This window comes from Anopheles stephensi, chromosome 3 (genome assembly GCF_013141755.1).
Source record: "Anopheles stephensi strain Indian chromosome 3, UCI_ANSTEP_V1.0, whole genome shotgun sequence".
Lineage (NCBI taxonomy): Eukaryota > Metazoa > Arthropoda > Insecta > Diptera > Culicidae > Anopheles > Anopheles stephensi.
In genome coordinates this window covers 46,013,110-46,039,754 of record NC_050203.1, presented here as the reverse complement: position 1 = coordinate 46,039,754, position 26,645 = coordinate 46,013,110, and the positions used below count along the sequence as shown (strand labels likewise).

Below are 26,645 nucleotides of genomic sequence, written 5' to 3'. Positions count from 1 at the left end.
TGCAATCGACCAACATAAAATGTTGAATTATCATAGCAATTTTGAGCCGCTTCGCCTTTCTCTCTGTTGTACTGACGTCCTGACGTCCTGACGATTTTCATACCTTCATATCGAACAATCCAACAACTTCGGATGAAGATCGTAATTAACTGTTCATTTAAAATGGTCGAAATGTCCAACACACACGAATTTCGAAGCATGTCGGAAGTTCGGATGAACATCTGGTTCGCCTGTTCTATTTTCTTTTCCCTCTCATGCTCTATCGCACCTTTCAACTATGAGAAGACGAAAACACAGAACGGACTATGGGATTTGGTCAAATTTTAGCTCCCAGTGACAGCAGTCATCCAGCCATTGTCAATAAAAAAACACATAAAAAAGCCTAGATTACATTACGGCATCGCCGACGGAGCTGGTGTGTCAAGCCCGATTTGACAACCATTAACGCACGGTCGAAAAAGTATGAACTCGGGGCAGATTTGCCAGTGTTTTTGTGGAAAGTGCAGAAGCTAATCAATCTCTCTGTAAGTGTTTATCAGTGTAGCGTGAGAAAGCTAGAAACACTATCGGTGCGTGCGAGCCGATGTGTGTGTGCGCGCGCGCCTGTGTGTGTATGTGGGCGCAAGGTTACCGCTAAAGAGATCGCGTGCAAGATTTCAGGATATAGCACACGCGCGCCTGATAAAGAAAGGGAGCGAAAATGTGCGGCACAATCGTGTGAAAAGGAAGCAGTGTAAGGCTTGGCAAAAGGCAAAAGAGAGATGCTACCACTGGCAGGATAACGCGACCGAGATGGATTTTGTGTCGAAGCCTACGGAAAGGCCCACCCTATGGATGAGCGAAAAAGAGAGCCGCAAGATTGGGTAGCTGGTGGGCACGAGTGTGTGTGTGTGTGTTTGTGTGTGTATGAAGCGACGAGGTGCGAGAGGCGACAAGCGACAAGCGAAGGAAAAAAGCGGTGGCTCGAAAAAACGGTTCTGAAATTACATAAAACAGAATCGAGTTCAAATCGGTCGTATATCGTAAAAAAGGTACATTTCCACGTTCGAGTGTGTCGTCCGGGTGTGTGTGGGGAGTATGCGCGTGAGGGAAGAAAATCTATTACACGCGGTTCTGTGACACGGACGGAGGTGCGTATGGAGTTTTATTTTCGCTGGCCAAAAGGAATAACCCATTCTGCATAGTTGCCGTCACAGATAGTTTAGTTAGGCGGAATTGTGTAGGAATGTGGGTGCGTAAGGGCTGGTTCCCACGGTTCGACGGTACGCTGCAGACAAGGTTGGATTTTCGGAACAAAAAGTAGGCGATATAACAGTGTCCGCAGCATGTGGTGCCACCCAGAAAAGGGATTCCTTCGACTGGCGATAGCGACACCGATCGACGAACAGTAGGCCGTGAAGTCTGCCGGGCTGACGATGACAGTGCCTTGGCGAAGGAAGAAAAGGATGTGCTTCAAAGTGGGAGTCGTTGTGGCCAATCATTAGTGAAAAAGGGAATTTAACCAACGATTGGGACATTATAAGTGATGATCATCCCATGGTCAAGAAGTAGGCCTTTGATACACAATATTCTGTTGTTAGATGAAAAGCATCTGCATTCCCTTGGCGTGCGTGCGTGCGTGTGTATGTGTGTTTGTTCCAGTGCGTGTGTGCTCGAGTGCCTTGCAAGGCTCGGGTGGATCAGTGACAGGATACCGTGCTCTGGGCCGCTAAACAGGTGCAATCAATTAAACCACGGAAAATGTTGGCTCTTTGGTTTTGCAAACCTAGAATCAAGAGGCCGATGGTTTGTTTCACACAAAGTGCTTTAAATTTGGTAGACCTAGAGCCATAGGGATATGTCTACTACCGCAAGCATCTTATGCGTATGATTATGTATGGCTGTGAGGTCCATCGAAGCGATTGAAAGAGAAAGATTTCTACGCGAAATGTATGGTGCGCGACCAAGAGTAAAGGAGAAAGCATTGTGATAGCGGGAAACGAGCAAGCGGGAGGGAGAGCTAAAAAAGGGAGATCAAAAGAGCATGTGGATCAGTGTGTTTGCATCGAAGAAAAAATCTAGATAAAACAGAACACGAACGAAAGAGAAAAGAGAAGGGGTGCAAGAGAAAGAGAGAGAGAGAGAGAGAGAAAGAGAGCGAGAGAGAAATACTGGGCCTCCTTTGATAGTCCTTACAGCAGGAAAAATGTATTACGGTTACGGAAGATCCGCGGAGTAGTTTTCATTTCGTGAGATAAACACTTACGCACCTATAGGGTTTACACATACTCACAAACACACACACACACATACAGTTCGTTATGATTACTAAGGACATCCAATCCATGTGCCCTGTCGGTTGGCGTACAAGTATTTTCCTAGAAATCGATACTACTTTTGAATGTAAAACGGTGTATCGCGCTGCATTAATATAGCATTAGATTTCCAAACTGAGGAAAGCGCATCATACATCATTGAACATTTCGCTGATGTTGTGATATCGGCAAACGCTCGTAGATAGATCTCCCCGCGTTGAAAACCCGTCGGGCGTTCAAAGAGCATTTGTGTCTTGAATTGGCCGTGCACGTTACTTGTCGAAATTCTCCACACTGCGCTGCAGCACTTAGGAAAATACAAAAAGTATTAAAAAAAACTGGTCTCCATCACAACATTTCTGGCAGCATAAATGTGGGATAACATTTTTAGCTCTTTTCAACATGAAAATGAGAGAACAGCGGACATGAGTGCTAACAGTTATGTAGCACATAATATCCTTTTCCCGACATTCCTTGGCATGTGGTGTACGAAAATACCGATGGTGTGGTATGGCCCTGTCGGTGTTCCTGGCCCATTTTTTCTTGCTCGCAGGTTTTACTACTGCTACTGCTCGCACCCGCACCAGCGTCACTGGCGAATGGCTTCCATAATTATTCGCGCTTTTCCTTAGCCCCGGCCCGGGCTGTAATGTAGTTTGTAAAAATCACGCAACGAATTTCGATAAACAACGTAACGTGCGTGTGCGACCGCGTTCGTATGTCATGTCGTGCGTGACTCCGGACGAATCGGGTTACCGGCAAGACGGAAGAAGCAAAAAACCTACCCCATCGCCTTCCAGTCGTGTACTGCTGCACTCCGTGCAGTCCACAGAACAAAGTTATTGTTTCAAAACATCAAGGGATCGGTCGTGGTATTTTGACCCGCTCAAGCAAAGGTTAATATCACGTGCTGGTTAGACATAGGATAGGCACAATGGATATTGACATTGAACGCGTATTTGGTACTGCATGATGTGTGTCCCCTGCTATTCATGAGTGTCCCAGACACGGTTTGGATTTAACCGATGGTGTTGCAACTTACTCCACAATATGTGATCAATACTGCAAGAAATAGTGGACATCTTTTCTGTTACCATCGCTACGCCCCTCAAAACCGTCTTTGTCCTTATGATTGACATTCGAAGTAGGCAGATCGTTGCTTTGAGCAGAAAGTTACGTTCCAAAATGAAATAAAACAGCAAAACGCTCCCACAACGGTAGAACTAATCAGAGACAGACAGTATTTGATGCATTAACATGTTTTTTTTACTACGTCTAATCAGGTGAATTCGTCCCGAGGTGTGATGTGTGTTGGAGGGTGAACGAAGTGAAGATAAGGCAAGGGCAAGCACAGAATGTGCTGCTGCTGGTGCTGCTGTGTGTGAGCGTACAGAAGTGTGTAGAGTGAAGAAAGTGATAAGAAATCTGCGCCCCGTGACGGGAAGATGTGAATCACAAGTTAATTGCGTGCTCTAGTGGTTCTTGCGGTTCAGCTATAAAACACACGAGCCAACTGAAACCAACCGGCTTCGGTACCCTCTGGCAATCCGTGCTCTGCCGGCATCCTTTCGCTATCTCAGTTATTGTATCAGCACAACGAGCTGTACGTCGTTACCCATCCGTCGACAACATAGGCCACATAAAGCGTGTGTGCGGGCTGAAGGTTGCCTCAAGAGTGTTCCGCGTGTGTGTGTGCGTGCGTGCGTGCGTTTGTGATTGTTAAATACTAGTGTGTGTATGTGTGTATTATAGGTTGTCGGTAGTTGCCATTTCCTGCCTCAAAACGGATCATCCTCGCAAACGGGGCAGCCCTCCTTCGTCGGTCACCGACGAGTCCTCGTCCTCGTTACTTTTGTCAGCGTCTGCCGGGGGCCGTGGGGGAGGAGGAGCTGGTGGAGGAGGTGGCGGAAGTGGTGTTGGTGGTGCTGGTAGAGCAAGTGGCAGTGCTGCCGGTGCATCTGGCGGTGGAGCAGCAGCAGGAGGAGCAGCAGCAGCAGTTACAGAGGGTGGTGGTGGCAGAGGCAAGAGCAGAAAAGGAAGTGTAGCCGGTGGAGGAGGAGGAGCTGGTGGTGGTGGTGGTGGTGGTGGTGGTGCTGGCAGTGTTGGCGGAGGTGGTGACGCAGATCGGAGCAGTGGTGGCGGTAGTTCGGCGGCCAGCCATCGGCATCAATCCGGATACCCTCGTCATCTGCAGCAAACGTCATCGGCGGGCATAAACCCGGCAACGGCGACGACCACGACTACGACGGGCTCATCATATGAGAAGACCAATAACATGGCTTCATCAAATCACCGCGGTATACAGATTGGTTCCGCCTGGTTTCAACGCAAGATCAACCTACGGCCACAGCACCGCGGTATTCACCTGGTGACGGAGGAGATCCTACGGCAGATGCCAGAGCTGGGTCAATTTTCCGTCGGATTATGTCACGTTCAAAGTAAGTATGTGCACTTCAACAATTGTTTTGTAGCAATTTGGGGTGGTATAATAGTGTCCGGAGCGCGATAACCGCGTGCCCCCGCTGTACAGAATGCGTTTGTAGTGGCGTTCGTCGGTGGTGTTAGGGAATCACAAACGTAGTTGTGATGTATTTTAACATTAATTCAGAAATTATACGGCCTAGCCTATCCGCGCCTATAAACCTATCGTACGTAACTAGATATGTAACTCTGTAAATAAGTGATCCACTCAATCATTGATCGTCTTGATTGAGTATCATATAGTTGATTATTTTATTTATATTTCTAGTTAGACGGCTTGGCGCCGTATTGACATCATATAGTTGATGTATCGACAAAATATAACATCGCTATCAATTCATTTGAAATACTTTTGGCCAACAGAGTAAAAGAACTGCAATTGAAGTTAAGTTTTGCTTGTATTTTTATTTTTATTCCTGTGCAAAATTCCTGTTGTAACTGCAAATGGGAAATTAGATCACACAGAGGGTGTCTCCTAACCTGAGGTTTTATATCCTTACATGCAGCTGGATGAGGAAACAGTACGTCCGGCAGTTAAAAACAGATCACAAATTCGATCGACTACAGAGACTTAGGCCCATTTCTTTATGAAAAGGTTTGTCGATGTTGGGACAAACTAATTCATACGAAGTTCATCAAGACCAAGAAACTCAGTATTTGGTTGTATATTGGGGTTGGACCTCCAACTAGCAATGTGGCTTTCCTAATCGATAAGATGAGGCATATCAATGTTCATCTCCACTTTTGGGCTACTGTTATAAAAAGTTTGATCTTTCAAACTCATATCACCAGCAGAGTAACTGTTAGTTGATATTCCTTTTGCATTTAATTATACTCTTTACATATTTGCCCATGCGAACTGTGAATGGTTGCTTGCGTTTAATCCAGTGCGCTTTGTTAGTTTAGTAGTAAACTAACAGTGTTTAGTGTTAGTTAGTAAAAATAGTTTGACATTACTGTCGTAGATTGTTAACAATTGCACAATTGACTTTGAATAGACATTATTTATACATGATAATATGATTCACAACATACAGGATCTTTATACGACAGAACCGGGGTTCAAGTCTCATCTGGACCACTTTCCCGTGGTGAAGACATTGTATCGAACTACGTGGTATCATTTAGTCTATTAAGCCAGAAATGGGCAGGCATTACTTTAAGGGGTCGTTAGGACAAAAATAAAGAAGAGGAGAGAGTTTTATAGTTATGAAACTTAGATCCAGAACTCAAAAAAAAAAAACTTCTCTTCCAACTGTGAAGATCACCAGGAACAAGATGGACATTGTAACACAAAACAGCTTGTGACAATTACTCTGTGACTGAGCGGATGTGAAAAATGTCTGTTTTGACTTCCAGCTCAACGTCGATCGAAGAGATACCCACCTGAGCGGAGCGTTGCTGCGATCAATATATTTTTTCTGGTACACCTCTATTGTAGGATTTTATACAATTATTCAGTAGCCTGGATGATGTAGTCCATCGTCGTTTAGGTCTTAAAAGAGCAGGAACAATTTGAACAAATATGTTTACGACAGTTTTGCCTACGGGGATCTCACATTAAGCTGTGACAATATTTGTATGGAATGCACCTTCATTGTACGAGATACGATTTATATTGAATCCAATGAGATGTTTTAGCTACATTGCCATTCAACATTAGTATGATCAAGGTGAGAAATGGAGTTGCAAAAATGGCTAGGCGCGGCGCGGAATCTTTTCCGCTATGTTTGCCTTCCATGCGCATATTTTAAAATCGTTGCATATTTCATGCAGATCGCCCGTAAGTAGGCATATTTATGTAAAAGTTATGTTATAGGAAACCGATGCTGCTCACACAGGTTTCCCTTTAAAATATGTTGCACCAATCAGCGTGTGTTCAGAATCAGTCTACCGAGCATGGTTCATTGGTAGTGCATCGCGAAACTGAGCCAAGTCGCGGCATGAGCACGAGCGAGCTCTCTTCGCTTCCTTTTTGGTTGAGTGCAGCTAACCTCCTTTCCCTTCGATAATGATACGGCACTTATCGTGTGCCCGGGTACGTAGCAGGATATGGCTAATTGCAAAATGTGCTGATAATTAAAACCGATAAACAGCAAACTATTTGAAATATGTCTTGATTACTTATTTAGCTCCACATCGTTGTCGAAGGGGTGCTGACCGTAGACGTTTGAACGCTTTTCTTACCTACGAAGTGCACTTCTCACTGGGCGAAGGAAATCGTTTTTCACTCGGACCCCAGACACATCGCCCACGAGGCGCACCGTGAAGCGTGTGCGGCACTTTTCCAATGCTTCGGTACGTTGCGCCCTTTCGAACTGCACTTTGTTGCATTGGTGGCCATGCACCATCATGCACGGGCAAATGGGCATGTTTGTGTGTCTGTGTGTGTATGTGGTTTGCCTTTGCTGGACAGATTGCGAGTAGTCATTCGTATCCGATTCAAATGGTGATAGGTTTAATGGTTGACATTTCCTTGAACGGTCTCCGGGCTGGTTGGCACGGTCCGGTTACGGTTGCGTGACCGAGTGTCATCGTCATTTTTGCCGTACTGGCGTGTTCCGTGTGGCTACCCGAAGACGCGCATCCGTAACCCCGGTTGGTGAGCTAATTTTGAATTATTTACCGACTTTTTGCGGTGTACGCTTAACGAGGAATGATGAAGCAACTTACGCTGGCAAAGATGAATGGAGGCAACGAAAGTAGAAAACGCGTATCGCGTATCCCGACAGTTTGAGGCGACCGTGCAATTTATGCGGTGAACGTATTACCATCTGATTGATTTCGGTTTTTCTGACGGGTTTAACTTATTGTAACGTGCGATTGGCCAAAGTCGTTTGATGTATTACACATTGTTGTCGTGTTATTGTAGAAGATTGTGTGTTTGTGTTGGTCTTTAATGATAAGTGACGGGGCGTTGGAAGTCGATTAAAACTTTACCTATGTTGAATCGGAAGTCACAAACGTGTTTCTATCGTTGTCGCATAACATGCCGAGAAAAAAAAGCTACCGTAAAAACGCTTATTTTGTGCTGATTGCAATGAATAACTATTTGTTCTAGCGATCCTCTCAACAAACTGTATTATGTATTATGATCATGTACAGAAACATTTTTACAGCGTTATCAATTCATTTGCATCAGCTATTGCCAAAATTGCGTTCTAAGATTTGATCATATTCGCAACATGTTTGTTCTGAAGAACTCTCTTACACGTGGGAAAAGAAAAATTGAGCGTTTATCTGATATGTTCTTCTTCTTGATTAGCACTTCAACCTCGAAAGGTTTCGGCCTGCTCTTTCTTGCTTTCCGTGACTTGATTTTACCCCTTTAGCTGAATAATCAGTTCTTCGTGGTAGACTACTCATGGTAAGCTCCGTGCGAAAATGAAAGCTATTCCGAAATAGCTAATACTCTAAAGGCTCTTAATATTCGGATGAAGATCGTGCAATATTGTGCAACGTTATCTTGGCAATCGACGCATTAACGCCCTAACTCCATCTTTACTTGGGCCTAGCACGCTACCGCTGTCCATGTGGTCTAAAAAGACTTTACGGGCTCGGCCGTCCGGTGTCATTCTCATAACATGACCAGCGCACCGTATCATCGTCCCTGTCGTTCTGAGCATCTTCCTGTCGAACGTGGCTAAGAGGGTATCTTAAGTTTTCATCATAGAGTCCATGTCTCAGAGGTGTTTGTGAGTACTGGCACTATAAAGGTCATGTATCTGTAGTCCCTTCCCAAATCCCATCCAGACCGTCTCCCCATACGTAGACTACTTTACTACGGTTGGAATCAAGTCACAGAGAGCCAGAAATGGTAGGCCGATACCTCTCGGGGTTGTAGTGCCAAGAAAGAAGAAGAAGATCTGTAGTCCCAGCTTCGTCTGTCGCGACAGTCTGTTATGAGTGGAAAAGTTTCCTCAGGCTGTAGTATGTCCGGTTGGTAGCCAGCACTGATTTTAGACCCCATATTGGTGAAGTGTTGGACGACTTCAAAGGTGTGATCACCTTTCTGTACATCATCATTGACGTGAATCAGAGTTTGTTAGCAGGGCAGCGCGTGGTGCCACCATATTTATTTTCTGCCTTATTAATACCCAGCCCGAGGTTTAGAGTCGCTTATTCAATCCTTTGGTAAGCTTCTGCCACGCAGGAGAGTCTCAAACCAATGAAGTCTATATCATTAGCGTATGCCAGGATCTGGATTGACTTGTAAAAGATGTTCCCCGAAGTTTTCATCTCCGAGTCACGGATGGCCCTTTCTAGCGCCAAATAGAAAGGAAGACAAGCATGCCCATCTCTCTGGCGTAGGCCAGGCCCTTGATGGAAGCAAAAAGCCTTGAGAGTTTGGCATCTACCTTCACCTGACATATGATGTTGGTTATTCTTGCCATTCTTGGAAATCTGGTAAGCATGGTCCCGATTCCAAAAGAGCTCATTGCGTCGCATAGTTGTACCCTTGTAAAAACAATAAAGAAATTATAAGAGTGTAGCTGCTGCCCTGCCCGCCTTCTTCTCAATGGTTTGCCACCTGGTAAAGCGATGTAATAAAATTTACCATCACGATTAAAAGGGCACCAGTGCACAGATAACACTTAAAACTACAAAATTAAATACAAAATTATGTTTTCGAAAGTCCATTCCAGGGTTGTAAAATATTGCACGCGAACTATACTTAATTGCATCGAAACGACCGATAGATAATGTGAATATTACGAAATCATATCTCGAGGATGAATGCTTCATGTTCGATAGTTTTTTTTCAGACTTGCAAACCCCATAACGTCTTGCGAGCGAAAGCATCGAAGAAATTCCTCCGAATGGCTGCGGTTGGGTGACACGTAGGCGCACATGAATAAAAAATATTCCGCAGATATAAATCTAAATTATGAGAAGGAGAAAGCAAACTGTTTTGTGTTCTTCTAAATCTTGCAATGATGCTGTGTTAGGGACAGATATGCTTGGGCCCCCGGTGTCGGTTTCGGATAGCATACAGGGTGGTTACCGCATCTGTGTATCGTTTATTTTTTTCATAAAAAATTCCTATCCAGAGCCGTATAATATAAGCGATAAAATTCACAACCAGCACGCACGAACACATGTAAGCAAGAAAGGATATTTGTGGTATTGGAAAGCGCGTATGTTAAGAGTGGCCATGCAATTATTAGTGATAACTAGCCAACAAATAACCCTTTTTAGCACTTTTTAAGCCTGATTTTGTTTCAAAGTTTAAGCATTTTATTCAGGATTAGAATGAAAAGAAAGATAAACAAGAAAGGATAAATCGCGCTGAAACTTCGATACATTAGTAGCAAATAGTATATTTTCACATTTCGTCGTATTCAAGATAGTTCGGAATCGATCGGGCCCAGCACACGGCTCTGCCTCTGGCGCGCGTACTTTATTTTGGCCATGTGTACGTAAATTTTTCATACATCAATAATAACGTCCAATTTCCGTCTCTCCCTTTTCGCACCACCATCACCGGCGCCACCACCACCGGGTTTGCGTTATCCTTCAAATGGGTTAGCCCTGCCTCGGAACGCTCTAATTCAGGACACCACAATATCGACCACTCAACGTAGCGCGTACTGTCAGATGTGTGCTGCTGGGTGTAGGACCCGAAGGCGGGGGGGATGTTCTACGGCGGTTGGTTGAAATGAAATAGTGCTTTTGGCAGTGAATATTGTTATTGAATAATACCTTCCTATATGGCAAGCAAGGTTTCTGTAGAGGTGCTTTGTGTGTGTGTGTGTACAAATGAAATGATGGCGACTAATGTTGTGCAGGGTTGTAGCAAGAATCAGGAAGCGGAGCGATAAACGATTGTTTTTGTTGAAATCAAAACAGAAATGTTAATAATATGTATGCAGTTTCAACAAAACTGCATGAATATGTTTTATCCTACACCGGGTCTTAACATCAGCCACCGAACATTTTTCATCGCACTTCGGAATAGGCAACGCCAAATTAAATTTTTTAAGAGCACATCTGTCTCAATGATTAAGGACGTCGTCCGTCCACCATTGCCCACTAACTTCATTTTGCACGACGAACCCCATCGCTATGAAAACCCAAACCGAACGGGCAGCACAAAGCGTGAAAATGTACCGCATGGCAAATGTACCGTTCCCGGTGGAAAAGCTGTTGTGTTAGAACTACCCCAGCCTCGCTGGCAGGTTGGTTGTAGCGGTAGCGGCGGACCGACCGACCGACCGACCGAGCTTCAATAGGTCGTTCCCGTTTATGCTGCAGCATGCTGCTACCGGGTCAGCGCCGATGCGAGGAAACGCCGAACGCGGTCAGATAGAACGGGGAACTGGCAAAATTTCGTGTCCATGACCTGACTAAAGTAATCGTAGCGCGGTGTGTGCGTGTGTTGCCTGGTGTGTGTTCTATGGCTCTACGTGTATACGTTTGCAGTTTCACTCTCATGCATCGCTTGTTTACGCTATGTTATGTTGTAATGATATTGCATATTGGGAGCGTGATGCCGGAGACACTATTGGCGTGTACTGCTGGCGAGAATAGCACCATCGACCGCCTTGACTACGGGGAGATTGGTTTGGCTCTCGAAAAACTTTGCGGAAAACTGCGGAGAGAAAAGACACAGACAGATCCTTGCACTAGGTGTGTTTGTATCTTTGCTCTCCCGTTGTTTTTTCTTTTTTGCTTCTTGGCACCACGGAAATCTGGAAGCTGACGGACGACCCCCTCATTTTAGCGGTATCAAAGTCTAGTCAATTAACTCATCAACCAGCGGCGGTGGCGGCGGTGTGTTGATGGTACGGTCGCACGCTGAGCTGAGCGAATCATTTCACGCCCCACCTCTACGGGCCTCGAAACAATCTGCAATCTGGTTCCGATAATTTACTTCGAAAATCTCCATGATGTTGTTATCCAATAACATCCTGTCACGGAATGCTTCAATTAGTTCCCCGGTGTGATCATAGAGCAGCAGCAGCAGCGTTCACCGGGAGAAATGTGTGTTTCGGGCCATCCCATCTCATCGGAAGGGACGGCGTGCCAAGCCAAAACGAGATGATGCTCCACCGTGCGAAGATAGTGGACATCGTCGGAGAAACTGAGAGACAGGTTGAGAAAAGTGTTTCGCTATAGTACTGCTAAGGCTGGAGACGCTCGAGAGAAAATGTGTAATTTTATTTATATGAGCACCGAGAGAAGGTTTTTCCCACCGAGAAATAGAGTATGTGCGCTAGGGCTTGGATAGAGAAAGAGATGGGCAATGGTGGGCAAAAAAGAGATGGCAAAGATCTGGGGAAAAATTGTATCCCTTTTTGGGGCTCTATTTCAGCAAAAGGTCTGAGGCCCATTAGCCATACAATTTGGATTTGTAGGGATATTTAGACAATTCTCGACTCACTCGGCATGACTGTGTGGTAGTGAGTACTAGTTGTGGAGCGGCCTGTTCCTGCCTCGTATATCCGTGAGTTCGAACAGATAATTCTGACCTACAAAAATCTTGATTACACACCTTTTCTGCTAATTGATTACCAATGGGTATCTAGCTTCAATATTTTGCCCTAACTTGTATCCACCGATATCTCATCGCTTATTGCACAGCGAATCCTTAGCGTTTAGCTCCTCCACCTGCATGCCGCAACTAAAGCTCAATAAATGCGTGCGTTCAGTTGCACGGAGGTTATTTGATTGCAAGCGTGAGCACCGTGATGGACAACAACGCTGCATGCTGTACGCTGCTGGCACATGCCAGAATGTGCTGCCTTTCAAGTCGCAATAAACCGCAGCTCTATGACACCCCTACCAAACTGACAGTGGCCACTTCCGCCGGGAGGAAGCAAGCGAATTTTCCGCCCGTAAGTAAGGCGACAGGCAAAATGCGTACAAAAGCGAAGCGACACGAAGGGAACGCACGACACACCATCCACTTTTGTCGTCTGCCTCCCCCAGTTTCGAGGAAAAATCCCTGCGCGAGTGGTCGTGGAGAAGGCGCAAATGTATGTATCTCTTTTGTGATACAGCAAGTTTGCCTAGGTAACGGTAGGCATTCGTAGAATGTAAAGAATCATGAATGAATGAAAAGCCCTCGCTTGCAGCTGGTTGGAAGACGGGGACGGCAACGATGGGGTGGGAGCGGCTCAGAATCGGCCGCATTGGCATCTTTGTAGGGGGCGGAATTTCCCGCTTTCCCGTGGGTGGTTGGGGCTCCTTCTATCCACGCAATTAACCACGCAAATGCCTTTAAGTGTGTGTGCGCGCCCGTGTTGGTCAAGTGAAACGAGTGTGTTGTAAACAACTTCCTTTCCCCCAAACCTTCTTTTTTGTTGCATTGTCGTTGACGTTTACATTGTGTGTGCGTCTCTTTATTAAAATGCATCTCGTGTGGGGAAGAGCAGTTTCTATCGACAATTTACTCTTTAGCTGTGTTACAGGTTATATGTTTTATTGGGAATAGAAATATGTTCTATGGCTCCATGTTGTGGACAATTTGTGTAACACACTGGAGTGTTAATGTAGGCAAATGTGATTACAAATGTTTGCCTCTACGTTAAGAAGCTGAGGATTTGGGTGGGAGTTGTGTTTATAAAATTTCGTTGGCTATTTCATGAATATGATGTACAGTGATGGACAATATAATAAGACTCTCTATATTTTAAACGGATCGCCGGCGTTTTGTCTTGCCTCAAATGTAGTTTAAGATGTTCTTTTAACGATCCTTTAATTGGATCAATCGAGAAATCGATTCTATACTTATAGTTTTGTCAATCTCATGAAAATATGGTGTAAATATATTGTACAAAAAACAAAAGACTTTTACTCTATTTGGCAATCCAATAAATGTTTTTTTAAATTGTTTTGACATCTTCTCTTTCTATTTTTCAGTTTGAATATAGAGTTTATACCATAAAATACTTTATGGAAAAAAAACATGGCATAATTTCTTTCGGTTTGATCCTCTTCAAAGAAATCAATAAGCGTGCTAATCTTGCCGGGCACTATCATCCTTTGGTGGTAATGAAAATGGCTTCCAGCTCATGATTAAAATGTGCTCCTGTCAACCAGTCAGACGTATGGCATTTGTTTTATGTTTGGCTTATAGCCGGTGGCGACATAATGTAGCTGCTTCTTGTAGTAGTAATTTGTAACATTCTCTTGTATGAATGAATGGTAACGTAAAATATTGCACTGCTATGATTTTCAGCCAAAATAGCAGCCAAAATACAATTTGGATGTTTAAGACCACTTAACACTTTCTTGTCTATAGCTAATCGTTATCCCATTATTGTTCCATCAGGCTGTGGACGAAATGTCTTTAAAGAAGGTTTTTTTGCTCGCAGCGACCGGGTAACTAACTTTAATTGTTAACATATAATAACACACAAACCTATAATTGTAAAATTGGAAATCTATTCAAACATTTGTAACCAAGTTGCTAAAACAGTGACTCTGTTCCATAGTACATTTGATTGATTTGATATTTTAACAATTTAACTACTTCAACAAACATAATCATCGTTCTGATTTTGCTATATTAATTTTGTTTTCATTAATAAAATGAAACTATTCAGGAAAAATTAAAAAAACGTAGGTAAAGTACTGACATAGAAAATCTAACTATTTAAATAATAAACCTAGATTGTGGTAAAGTTGAAAAATTAAAGAGCGAATGTCTAAAATTATAAAAAAATCGAATTTTAAATTTGATATAAGGGAATAATCTTACTTTATTGCATAATATGTTTTGGCAATATTATCACGAGAATGACAAAACATTCTGAGGCTCGATATCATGATTGATCCAATGCTAGGATCGTTTTCCCAACATCTTACTCTAATTTTCACAAAAAAGTCGATTGTTTTTAAAATTAGTACTATTGTTGGAAACTTTGTAGGGCTCCCAAAGATCTGTCAGCAAAGAACACGAGAGACAAGAAAGATCGGAAAAAGGGAGGTCGCGCCTACCCGACGGATCAGCAGGATCAGTCAAGAACCGAAGTTGAAACGAACAAGTGTACTAATTTTTTTATCTCTCTGCATTAGGATTTCTAAAGAATTCAACCGCGTTTCAACAACTATACGCCGGTCTTCACACGGCAGGGCTGGGGTTCAAATCCCATCTAGACCGCCTTCCCGTACACAGGGCTGGCTACTTTGCTGCGGATAAAATCAAGTCACAGAAAGCCAGAAATGGCAGTCCAAGACCTTTCAAGGTTGTAGTGCCAAGGAAGAAGAAGCAAGCGATTTTGTTCGAGAGCTTTTTATAATTGCATCCATTCATGGTCTTCATTGCGGATAAAAATAAATAGTGAAACCCTGTGTTTATTCTTATAAAAGGTTAAATTATTATTAAGGTTAAAAATTAGCTCAGGACATATGGCTTTTAGCTGCCGGTGAGAGGATCGTGTCTAATAATCGCGGAGTAGTGTCGAAGGGCTTAGGAAGCTGGACTTCCTCACCGACCCGTGATATATCCTCACAAAGAGGAAGAAGAAAGAAGAAGAAAAAACTAAGCATTCATTTTGGGAAGAACACATAATTTCTATTTATAAAAATCGTTTCAACCTTAACAAAACTTATTGGTGTTCAAATTGAAAAAATAAAATCAAATTCAAAAATATATCAAATAGATCGACTCGCACTAATGTACAGTAATGACATTTCAAACGGTCTAAGAAATCAATTAGCTGATTACCAGACCCAGAAGTGCATGAACGTAATGGCGGCTCTAAACAAGCTAGCCCCCTCCTGTTGCTAATTGGCACAACATTATTAGTGTGGCATTCGAAATCCCTTGCACTGTAGGGATAAGAAGGGAGCTATTCGTCCGCTAATCTATAAATCGTCATGACCGGTGCATCATGACAAAACGGACATACACACGCAAAGCTGCAGAAATAGGGCAGCCAGCCGAGGAAGGCATGCAAAAAAGGGTTCCTTGTTGATTGCTCACGAAGCTCAGTGCGCACGAAACGTTTCCGCCCTGCTTAGAGTGAGACCAATACCGGAAATCTGGTGGTGTTGCACAATAAATTTGTGGCATTACAACTAGCACTGGAGGTGATCACAGCACCATTGCTAGTCGCACGATTGATCGTAAAATGGACTAGACGTAGAGTAGTTGCCGTGTCAGCTACGATGGCCATCGTGAATTAAACTATGAGAGCGTAGTGCCATGCAGAAGTATGGTGTAGAATAAATATTTATTTCTAAGTAAAGCAATTATCGAACATTATTGCTTTTCTTTACACTTTGTTATCTTTCTTGGTGTTTTTTTTTTAATTTTATATCAAGCTAGTCTTTGATGTATTCCGACCGAGGCTTTATTGTATCTTTTCTATCCTTCGCAAGGTATAAGACGGTACCTGCCTCAAATGCAGTATTTGTATTGTATGTGACAGAGAAGGTTGAAATAATTTTAGGGAAAAATACAAGTTTTATCGAACAAATAGAAAACGTTTGAAGATGTAGTTAAGGTATTTGTTTATAATCGGAGTTTAATAAATGTGTCGTTATTCTTTCCCATTCCAGTCCTGCACACATCCGCCAGTTTAGCATTAAATGAAAGCTGGGATCCAGATGTACGGTAAGTTGTGGCAAGAATTTAGTTGTGGCAGCACAATAAGTAGATTTGTACTAATATGGTCTCCTTAAAATGTCACATTCTGTTCGTCTTTTAAATGATAAAAAATATTTTTAACTTTTATTAACGTAATTTTCTTTTATATTGATACTGCATGAGCTGCAAGATTTTGTGATAGACAAGTAATGCGCAAATTTTATAATTTTAGGGATGATATGGAAATGATGTTGAATAAAATAGTGCCCGAAGGCCTACAGTACAGGCATTCATGCGAAGGTCCAGATGATATGGTATGGTATACTGTTGTGTTTCGCTACTGTCCCTGTCCAGGCTTGCCCATTTAAAACACCTTTTGTCACCATTTGTCTTGCAGCCTGCTCACGTAAAAGCCTGCTTCCTTGGAAGTTCACTGACAATCCCAATCACCGACGGCAAACTGTCACTCGGTACGTGGCAGGGTGTTTGGCTGTGCGAGCATCGGGACCACGCAGGCTCCCGGAAGCTGGTGATAACGCTCTCCGGTTGCCCGCGGGACTCGGCCCGAAGTCCCCTTTCGCCCGTGTCACCAATTGCCTCCACTTCCAGTTAGGGACGGCCGCGCTCTGCTCGCGATAGTCGGTAATCGTGGGTTAGAGCGGCTTTCTGCTGTAAGGTCAACAATTGTTCAACTACAACAACAACAACAAAAGCAACAGCAACAGCAACATCAACAGCAATTTTAACCAAAACAACAACAGCAACAACAACAACAGCAACCACAAGAAATACTACTAATGCTACCAATAATGCTACTACTACTACTACTACCATTATTAAATTAAATAATAATGCTACTTACGACACTACTTTTACTACTACCACTACTACTACTATCACTACTTCTAAAGCTATAACGGTATCAAATTGTAACGATTGCGAATCTGTTTGAAAAGTGTTGTAAGGACGACGAACAAGCAATCCCCCCCACGAGGGGGATGATGCATATGAATGCGAATGGTGTGTCGCAAAAGAAGGAAACACTTGACAGCTAGCAAAATATTTAACAAAACAAAAACAAAAACCCCTATTCAGCACACACCGTCAAACAACAATTTGCTAATCGCTTTTCGTGGCAGATCAGCATAAATAAGGGAAAGAAACTGCAACATAACACACATATGTTCAGACAAAAGCCGATCAACCAAGGTTGAAGATGTTGGCAAGGCCGAGTGCAGATGGAAGTAGTGCGATGGCCAGCAAGGCAAATAAATAATAACTAGCAAACGAACTAATTACAACCGATTGTGTGTTGTGCGGAGTGCGTAGAGCGGCGCAAAATGCAAACGGCGAAAAATTCAATTGTTAAAGCAGTTTTAGAAGCGTTACAAATGAACAAAGCAAAAATGAAACCTCCCGATGCCGTCACTTTGAGAACGTTGCAACCAATAACAATAGGACGATTTAAAAAAAAAACAAAACAAAACAACAACCAACAAGCTCTGATACAAACTTATCCTTCCAATGGGGGCATTGTGGAGTAGTAGAGGCTCTTGTGCGTAAATTCTAGCGGAATGCAATTGTTACACAAACAAACTTCAATCCAGTGAATGTAGCGATGCGGTTGAAAAAAAAATTAGTATAGTAGATGCGCTGCGTATCGCAAGGATAACGCAGGCGAACCGAGCGGAACAATAGGTGTGCGGGGGCAGGGAAGCATGGTCAAATTAAGAGCTGGGGAAGGTGTGTACTGTTGTAAGCTTAGGTGTGTTTTGTACTGGGAAACGATGTGGAGGCCTTCTGTTCTGTTGTTTGATGGATGATTGCTTTTTTCCACAGTTGTAAATTTGCTACCACCACCGGGTAAGCGTACCACACATGTGCCGATTAGTTAAAGAAGCTGTAACAGAATATGGTCCTCAATATATGTGTGCGTTCGTGTGAGATTTGCTTTCGCTTTTGGCGCAACACATCTATAATTCGGCGCAATCGACACACAATCGTGTTTTCGTTTTGAATAATTGCCTTTACACAACAGAGAGCGCCCCCGTTTGTGTTGTTTTTTTTTTTTGTTTTAGTTTGTAAAGCCAAATCAACTTCAAACCTGTGTGCAAACCAATTGCAGCGACACTCATTCAAAAGCTGCCATTCGAAACCTGTTAACTCGAAGAGTGCGTAAATTGTAAAAAGGAGTAACAATTGTGTAACAATAAACATCTTTTCGCGCAATGTATGCAGGACAATAACTAACAACGTTTGTTTCGAACGCGGATTCTATTCGTTTGTTTGTTTGTTTTTTTTTGTTGTTGTAAAGATGTAAAGTTTGCCGGAAAAACTTACTCTCCGCTTTTCGTTTCTCAACAGCATATACGTATATGTATTTATATATATTGTTGCATGGCATTTCGTCGGTACGCTAAAATTGTTATCATATAATCGAGGTAACTGTGGGCGAGCGCGCGCGCACTTGTGTGTGTGTGTGTGTATGAATGAGTGTACAGATTTGGAGTTGATGTTTATTACACTTAAGTTACGTATGACCAACACAGATCCGTGCCATGGAAAAGCAAGTGCAGGATGGATGTTTTTACTGTAAAATGTTGCAAGCAGGAGCAGGACATGTCAATAGCAAAACACACGGCGGACAATTGTGTACATAAGCGCGCATTTGCACATTTTCTGTGATTTGAATACAAATAAAAATCTCTCGTACGAGCAACGTCTTGATCAAGCCACAGTTAAAATACCGTCGATTATTGCGTGCTCATCAGCTGATGAGCAGGGAAGGTTTGGGTCGCGGCTGTTAATTTTTAAGCGATTGTTACTTGCTTTATCCTTACGATTGTGCATAGAGACGACAGAAACATTTACGCATAAGTTGCCCAATTTGTTACAACGTAGTCAATCTCGGTCAGTCAAACCCGGTAACCGTTAGAGGCAGCGTGTATAGTAGTGTAGGGTTTTGTCGTTCGATCAGGCACACGACGGCATGACGAAAGATGCTTCCAAGGAATGATCTCGTGCGACAGGCGCGATGTGTACCTAGGCAATAAGAAGCAGGAAGCCAACGGAGCGTGGAAAGCATGTTGGTTTTTGTTTTCCTTTTTTTTTGCTCGATTCGTTCCTTTTAAATAGCAGGGTATATAAATTTACACCACCTTTTTCAGTTGTGAATGCGTTAAAGATTTTGCAAGAGCCCTGTTATTTATGGGTACCCGTTACTGGACAGGGATGTTTTATTGTGCAAATCAATACGCAAGGATGTATTTTAAATGTGCTCTTTTTGAAACAGAAAAAAAAACAAATCCCCCTCTCGAGTACTACAACTCACTCAACGGTCTCAACTGTATCTTCTGTTATGAGTAAACTGTCCCGGTGGTGGTTCGTTCCCGGTCAACCAACCACACAATACATTCCGGTATTACTAAATAAGCAATCATGATATCCTGCAGAAACGTGTTTTACGTTTAAATTGGAATCAGCAGCAGCAGCAGCAGTAAACATCCCATCTTTGATGATGGTTTCACGTATCACTATTTTTACACACTCACACAAACACTCTTTTCCTCATTGAACTAACTGCACTACATATAGTGGCGGGTAAGCCGATGAAAGCAAAGAACGTGGGTGGGGCGGAAGAATGTAAAAACAAAAAAACAAAACCAAAACAAAACATGCAGCAATAAACTTTAGACAAATGATAAAAAGATTCTAGATTCTACCGGTGGAGGAGATAGACGGATGATCTGTCGATCGTGCCCCGCGTGATGTATCCTACTAACCAAGTTCAAGTTGCTACGCGCATTGCGCATATTTCCGCATTAACTTCTCGTCGAGTGATAAGCGGATATGGAAACGCAACGCACCCACACACTCACATTTGCGCAGAGGGCATGTTATGACCCCCTGAGAGAGGAGGGTTAGTAAATTGTTGTAATGCCAACCGTCGTAACCTAATTGAAAATTGCAACAAAAAACAAAACGAAACACGGAAACCAAACAACACTAATTGAAATTTTCATTCCAATTCATAACCGATCAAAATCTCCATTTTGTCACGTGTAAAAAAACAAACAAACAAGAACAAGCAAAATTGAACTTAATAAAACATCAACATAAAGAGACGCAACAAAAAAAAACCGTAGGGATATGAAAATGAAGTAAAACAAAATAAAAAATCTTGGTATGAGCTTTAAACACGAAATAAATATAATAAAGTAATATAACTAACGTTAAACGATTAGATAAAATGGGAGGAAGGCGTGCGTGTGCGCGTATACATTAACTAGCGAACATTACAATTGATTTGGAGCACACCGAGCACATCCGAGGAGACGACGGACGGGATGGCTGTACAAAGGGCAGGTTCGAAAACATCCGTTGGTGTGCACATTTGTGTCCAGCTATATGAATTTCACCGGGTAGAAATTGTTGCCTAATTCAATTTTTACCATCTTTGTTTGTTTAACACACTTATTCAGGCGAGCAATATTCCGACATTCGGTTCATTGCTTTAACAGTTTTCTGTGTTCATAGAATTGTCTCAAAATGTTCCACAAATCAATTAGCAAATGTGCTTGCCAACGGATATTTAGGATGTGTGCGGAGTACTGCGGAGAACCGTCGTGACGTGTTCGAAATCCATTTTTCATGAGCTCGAAGTAAAATAAAAAAAAAACCCTGTTGTTCCATCCACTCATATGGATGGTGGATTGAGCGATACATTAAGGAGCGTAGTTAAGCAAAAAGGGTTAGACCGTAACGGAATAAAAGCGCAGAGAAAGTAACAATCTTTTTGCAAGGCAATTTAGTTGAATTTTCTAGAACAGAGCAATTATTTAGCGTGTAAGTCCGCCGGCGGTGGTATAACTTTGTAAAGTTATAGTAATATTATTATAATAAGGTTGCAAGCCGACCGACCGACCGACCGACCGCCCACTCTGCGCAACTACTGTGTGGCGCGGATAGTGCGGAAGGATTTCGATTATTGTAAAGAAAACAACAACAACAAATTTTTGAGGCCTGAGTTTTGGCGTGTTATGCGTTCGAAGGAAACCAAAGCTGGAACGTAGAGCGGTACACAGTAGGATAGCCGGACCGAACGGATGGATTTAGTTCGGTGCAATGTTGAAGGAAGGCCGGCAGGCAGGCAGGACTAAGCGAGAGTATCTTCCCCCTCGTTCAGGTCGGTGGCTGCCAGTGTCCCGTGCCATTGGCCAAGCCCGTTCTTTGCTCTGATAGCAACAGGAAACGTTCAACATTTCGCTGAACATAAACCACGAGAAGCTGACAAGAAAAACGGGATTCATTTCGACCTATTTTCTGTGTCCCCGGAACCATGTCATGTTGTGGTGGTTATTCTAATTCATTAGGTTTACTTTTATCAACACACACGCACACACACACACACTCACTCAACAAACAACACTCTGTGCAATTTAAATGGAGGCCAACCTGGAGGAAGCCTCCGAAAAGCCTATTTTATAAACTGAATCGCCATCGGGCATCATTAATCAAAACCGCAAACTCGATGTAGCCAACAGGACATTGGTACTCTCCGTTTCGCGACAATGTGGTGTAGCGCGCAGGCGAGTCAAACCAACCAAACGAAGACAAAACATAACAAAAAATACCAAAAGAAATAAATCCGTCAACAAAGCAACAAGCAGACGATCGTCAGCTGGTGCGACTAAGAGATGAAGATATTTTGTAGTGTTGCCCATTTAATATATGCCCTATCTACTCCCCCAGTGCCAGGGAAACTTCTCCACTAGCCTAGACCGACAACACGCCCAACAACAACAAAAAAGTCCGATGAGGATTCTAGCGAGAGGATAACCTAGCAGGATAACAAAACAAAACAAAACAAGTTTTCGGCCAACAGTAGTAGTGTCTGCGCATCGGTTCAGAGCCACCGTTCTACGAAACAAATTCGAAAATATTTCTTCGAACATTTTCATGCTTTTGCGCTGTAAACCATTGATGCAGCAGCAGCTGGTACAGAGTTTGGACGTCAATATCAAATATGAATACAGGAATGCAGAAAAAGAGCGACATTATTTTGTATACTACGCTGGTACACGCGTGCAAAAGCAAATGCAAAAAATTTCCGCCCTCTGTACTGATTAAGCACACACGATCACACACGATCACACACGATCATACACGATCTCACACGATCACACACGAGCACCTAGCAGCTCTTGTATTCACGACTGCTGTGTTGGCTATGCAACGCTCAACACTGAACGGCAGCAGACCAATGAACGAGAAAAGCTCCGGTAGGATTTTGCTCCAGCATAACGGAAGCGGAAGTGAGCTATAGCTTCACCATACACCAAAGCACACACGTACACGCAGCGCTCGTCGAGCCAAAGTGGAAAGCCAACACGTCCAAAGGTAGAACAAAAACGCGTGTTTTCTTCGCAATACTTCGTGTTTTCTTTATACGCAGTAAGCAGCGCAACCTATTTTGCGAAGCGTTGAAGAGTGATTAGAGCGGAAAATTGGCGTAGAAAATTAAAAAATAAAAGCCTGGATGGATTTAGGACACGAAACAACGAGCTAATCGAATGGAATATTGAGTGGTAAAGCTGTAAAAGCCAGTAGAGAGCTGTCTGTTGTTGCCTTTCTGCTGTAGCTCGGAGCTCGGAAACCGCACAGAAAGAGGCACGCATCCTTCGGTTCGTTCCGTTCCGTTGGTGAATCGTGTATGCATCCTAATTTTTCTTCACTTTTTTTGAGTATCGCATTGAGCATGGTTTTAACGACTTTTATATGGTGAGGTGTAATTTAACATATTAATTTAAATTTTGCAATGCAAGCACTCGGATTCACTGTTTGGTTCCTCTGCGTTCATGCCATTCCGAGGCAACAACAACAACGGTTGTTTCTTGTTTGATTTGCCTTGACCCGTCTAAAACCATGCTCACGAAAAGTGTGTGTGCCGCGCCAGGCCAGGCTAGCTAGACCTCGGCCGGACCGCAGCACATTGCCACATTCCCGTCCTGTTTCATCAAGAACTTGATTCGTATAGAAACTGTCTAAATCTTATCGAGCTGAAAAACGATGTTAGCCTTACAGCCTTTTTGAGAAGAGAACCGTCGCTCGGGAAAATGCAATTAGTAACACAATTCCCCCTTGCGGATCGCACACACCAAACGGAAACACACCTTTATCGGCGCAATTACTGCTGTGACAAGTGGTGTGTGAGTTGTGCTCGATGGGGGAAAACTAGCAGCAAAACTAATAGGCTAAAACGAAGCAAAACTAACAAACTTGTTGAAAACGATGCTTGTGTGTATTTTTGCGAGAGGTTATAGTTCTAGCTTTTTTTACCTACAATTAGTTGCCCATAATTCTGCAACCCCCCCTAAACTTCCTTCTCCTGTCCCCTATATATTATTGCCCTGAAGCGAATAGGACACTAGTGAACAAAAAATAAATAAAACAAGCAGAAATATTACAACAAACAAAAAAAAAACTACACACAAAAGCGCACTGCCAATTTGTAAAATAAAACAGAGTAAAAAAAACAAACGATGATTATTGCAACATTAAGAGAAAGCGACCGCGCGGAGTAAAAGCTGTGCAATCGCAATATAAGGGGAAAGTTAATAAAGTAATTGTATTTTGCAATACATACGATCGTATTCCGCTTTCGAATCGAATCAAATTGTGCAAGAGAAAGTGGATGGAAGAAAAGGTTAATAAAATTTTCTCAATTAGTTTCCTTCTGTTTGTACTGTAAAATGATAAAAACACTTCTCCCGAGTACTTTTTCCTTTGTTCTTATGTTTGCTTTAGCAAAACGATATAGTACACTCGTTGTTCCATAGAGCACACTGAAACCCCCGTTTAAGCCGTTCAACTGTGTGTGTGTGTGTGTGGGGAATCTGCGCCGGAAACATTGTTAAAAAAAAACGAAGGAAAAATCATTTCCATCTCGCCCAGAGCCAAAACCAATAAATTCTGCAACTTATCTGCAATAGAAAAGCACACATTCGCTGAACGATGTGTGTTGGTTTGGTTCCCTAATTTTTGGTTTCGGTCCAGTTTTTCGAGTACCTTTGGAGAAAAAGCAAGCAAAACTGCAAACCAAAACTTGCAGGAAAAATTACAACAACCAAACCAAAAAAAGGAAACTATTTCAGTAACGTATGCTCTTTCCGTATTCATAGCACTGAAAAGCGCTCGCACAGTTAATGGAAAACAAATATAAGAGAAAAATAACACAACAACAAAACCAAAAAAATGGAAAAATCGGAAAATTGGCAAACACACACACACGCACACAGATTGATCGTATCGGTCCGACGCCATCGGATCGAACTGTGGGTAGTTAAAGATGGGAAGCGGGCCAGCCAGTGGGGCGGCTAAAATAAAATAGATACACTCATGCACACAAAATCGACAATATGTAAATAGATAAATTGAAAGAGGAAGAAAAGAAAACTATCTTAAACTAATAACTAGCTAAACTAACTAGAAAAGAGGGAAAAGAAGGGAAGGATTGATTCCGAAGGAAATATAGAAAAAGCAAAAGTCAAAGAGCGAGTAGTACACACAAAACAAAACAAAAACACAAACACACTGAATAAATGGACTAGTTTAGAATATAAATATATCGGCAATAAAAACAAACAAAACACTGAACAAGAAATAAAAAATACAAAACAAAACAAACAAACCAAACCCCTATTACTCCACTTCCTCACTCTCGGTCGGTCGGCGTCGGCGATAGTGCTTTGTGAAAGAAACTAACAGACACAACTGGAAAATTCAAACCAAACATACACACACACACATACACTTTGGGAAATGAAGATTGGAGACGAGTGGAGTAAGTAGATTGAAAAACGTAAGGTGATAAAGGACGCACGGAAATATGTTCAATTTTTGTACATAACGAGTTCAGAACAAGCTGCGCGCGTTGCAGCCGAGGCCAAGTTGCAAGGTAACACAGGCGCACAGTTCCGCACGAAGATGATCCTTATCTGATCGTGTCATGCCCCGTTCTGTTTCGACAAATGACATTCCAAAAAGAAAGGTGCGAATTCGCAATCGGAAACGGTAAGCTTGCGCGGTGGAAATGCGATCGCAAACCAAAAACACACATAATTCGGTTTGAATATTTGGTCTAAGGTCTATCGAAGGAATCGGAATCAACGAGTCGATGCAACAACACGCTGGAACAGCAATGAAATAGTAGTGACGCGCTACACAAACGGTAGGCAGCAAATGAACGGCCATTAGCAAATTAGGTATCAGCCTAGTGGCGATCGATATCGCCAAAGGATGGCAAATTATGCGCAAAAAGTCAATAGCAACTAAAGAAAGCAAAAAGCAAAACCGAACAAAAAGCAAACATAGTGATGAGAGTAGTGCCACACGCATACTTAGTTGAACCGGAGCTCGTTAGTGCAATCATGCACAAGCGATGTGTGTGTGTGAGTGCCTGTGACAGGTGCAACCAAAGCATGCTACGATCCACCCGAAGATGATGATGGTGTATTACATATAATGGCCGAAGAACTTCGTTTGTTTGGAGTTCTGGAGGTCCAATCCAACCAACAACAGAAGTAGGGGAGAAAAAAGCAGAAGCATTTTGTGTGGATTTGCGTTTTTGAACTAATGCCGAATCGAACTTTCGTAACCGAAACAAAACAAAAAAATACTCTCCTTTGCTGCTCTCTAAGATACTATGTACTTAAGGAGATAGGTAAGCGGTAAGAGCAGCGGATGTAGAATGAAGAACAAACAAAAAATTAAGAAAAAAAAACGCCAGACGAATGGGAGTGAGTTAATATTAGAAACAACACAAAACACAAAGGAAAAACAAACGCAAATAAGCAACAAACGCTAACACACAACTGGTCGAATTAGATGAACGAAACACACGGCGCAGATACCATGAAAGGAAAGATTATGGCAGAAAGGCGCAGAAACATGACGAATTAAAGGCAAACACAAAACACAACACTTTGAGAAGGAAGTGTGAAAGACGTGGATCAAACAAAACGAAAATAATGAAAAAATAAACAAAATATTGAAAAAAAAACGCGACGCTGTAGTTGTCTTGCCTTGCTCGATCTGTATGTCCTCTGCTGCAAGAGTCCTTGTCGCTGGTTGAATTTCTTTCTGTAGTCCGATGACACACTTGGGGCAGGCTGAGTGGCCCTACAACTCAGGCCCAAAAATGCCTCCGAAGAGCCTCGTGGTTGTTTAGTTTATCGCCCGTCTACCCTAGCGGTGGGACCCCACAGAAATTTTCGGATATTAAATTATTAGCAGAGCACATGTAGAGGGCACAGCACCCTCGTGCAGCGAAT

The 26,645-nt window shown here is 42.7% G+C and overlaps 1 protein-coding gene across 1 annotated transcript; it reads left to right on the top strand.

Moving 5' to 3' along the window:
- Positions 1–345: 345 nt before the first annotated feature.
- LOC118511126 (UPF0047 protein YjbQ) lies at positions 346–25,002 on the top strand. Its single transcript, XM_036053859.1, has 5 exons — positions 346–524; positions 3,578–4,732; positions 16,287–16,341; positions 16,547–16,628; positions 16,712–25,002. Exons 2-5 carry the CDS (start codon positions 4,570–4,572, stop codon positions 16,925–16,927), a joined length of 516 nt encoding a protein of 171 aa, XP_035909752.1. The 5' UTR covers positions 346–524; positions 3,578–4,569; the 3' UTR covers positions 16,928–25,002.
- Positions 25,003–26,645: the final 1,643 nt, after the last annotated feature.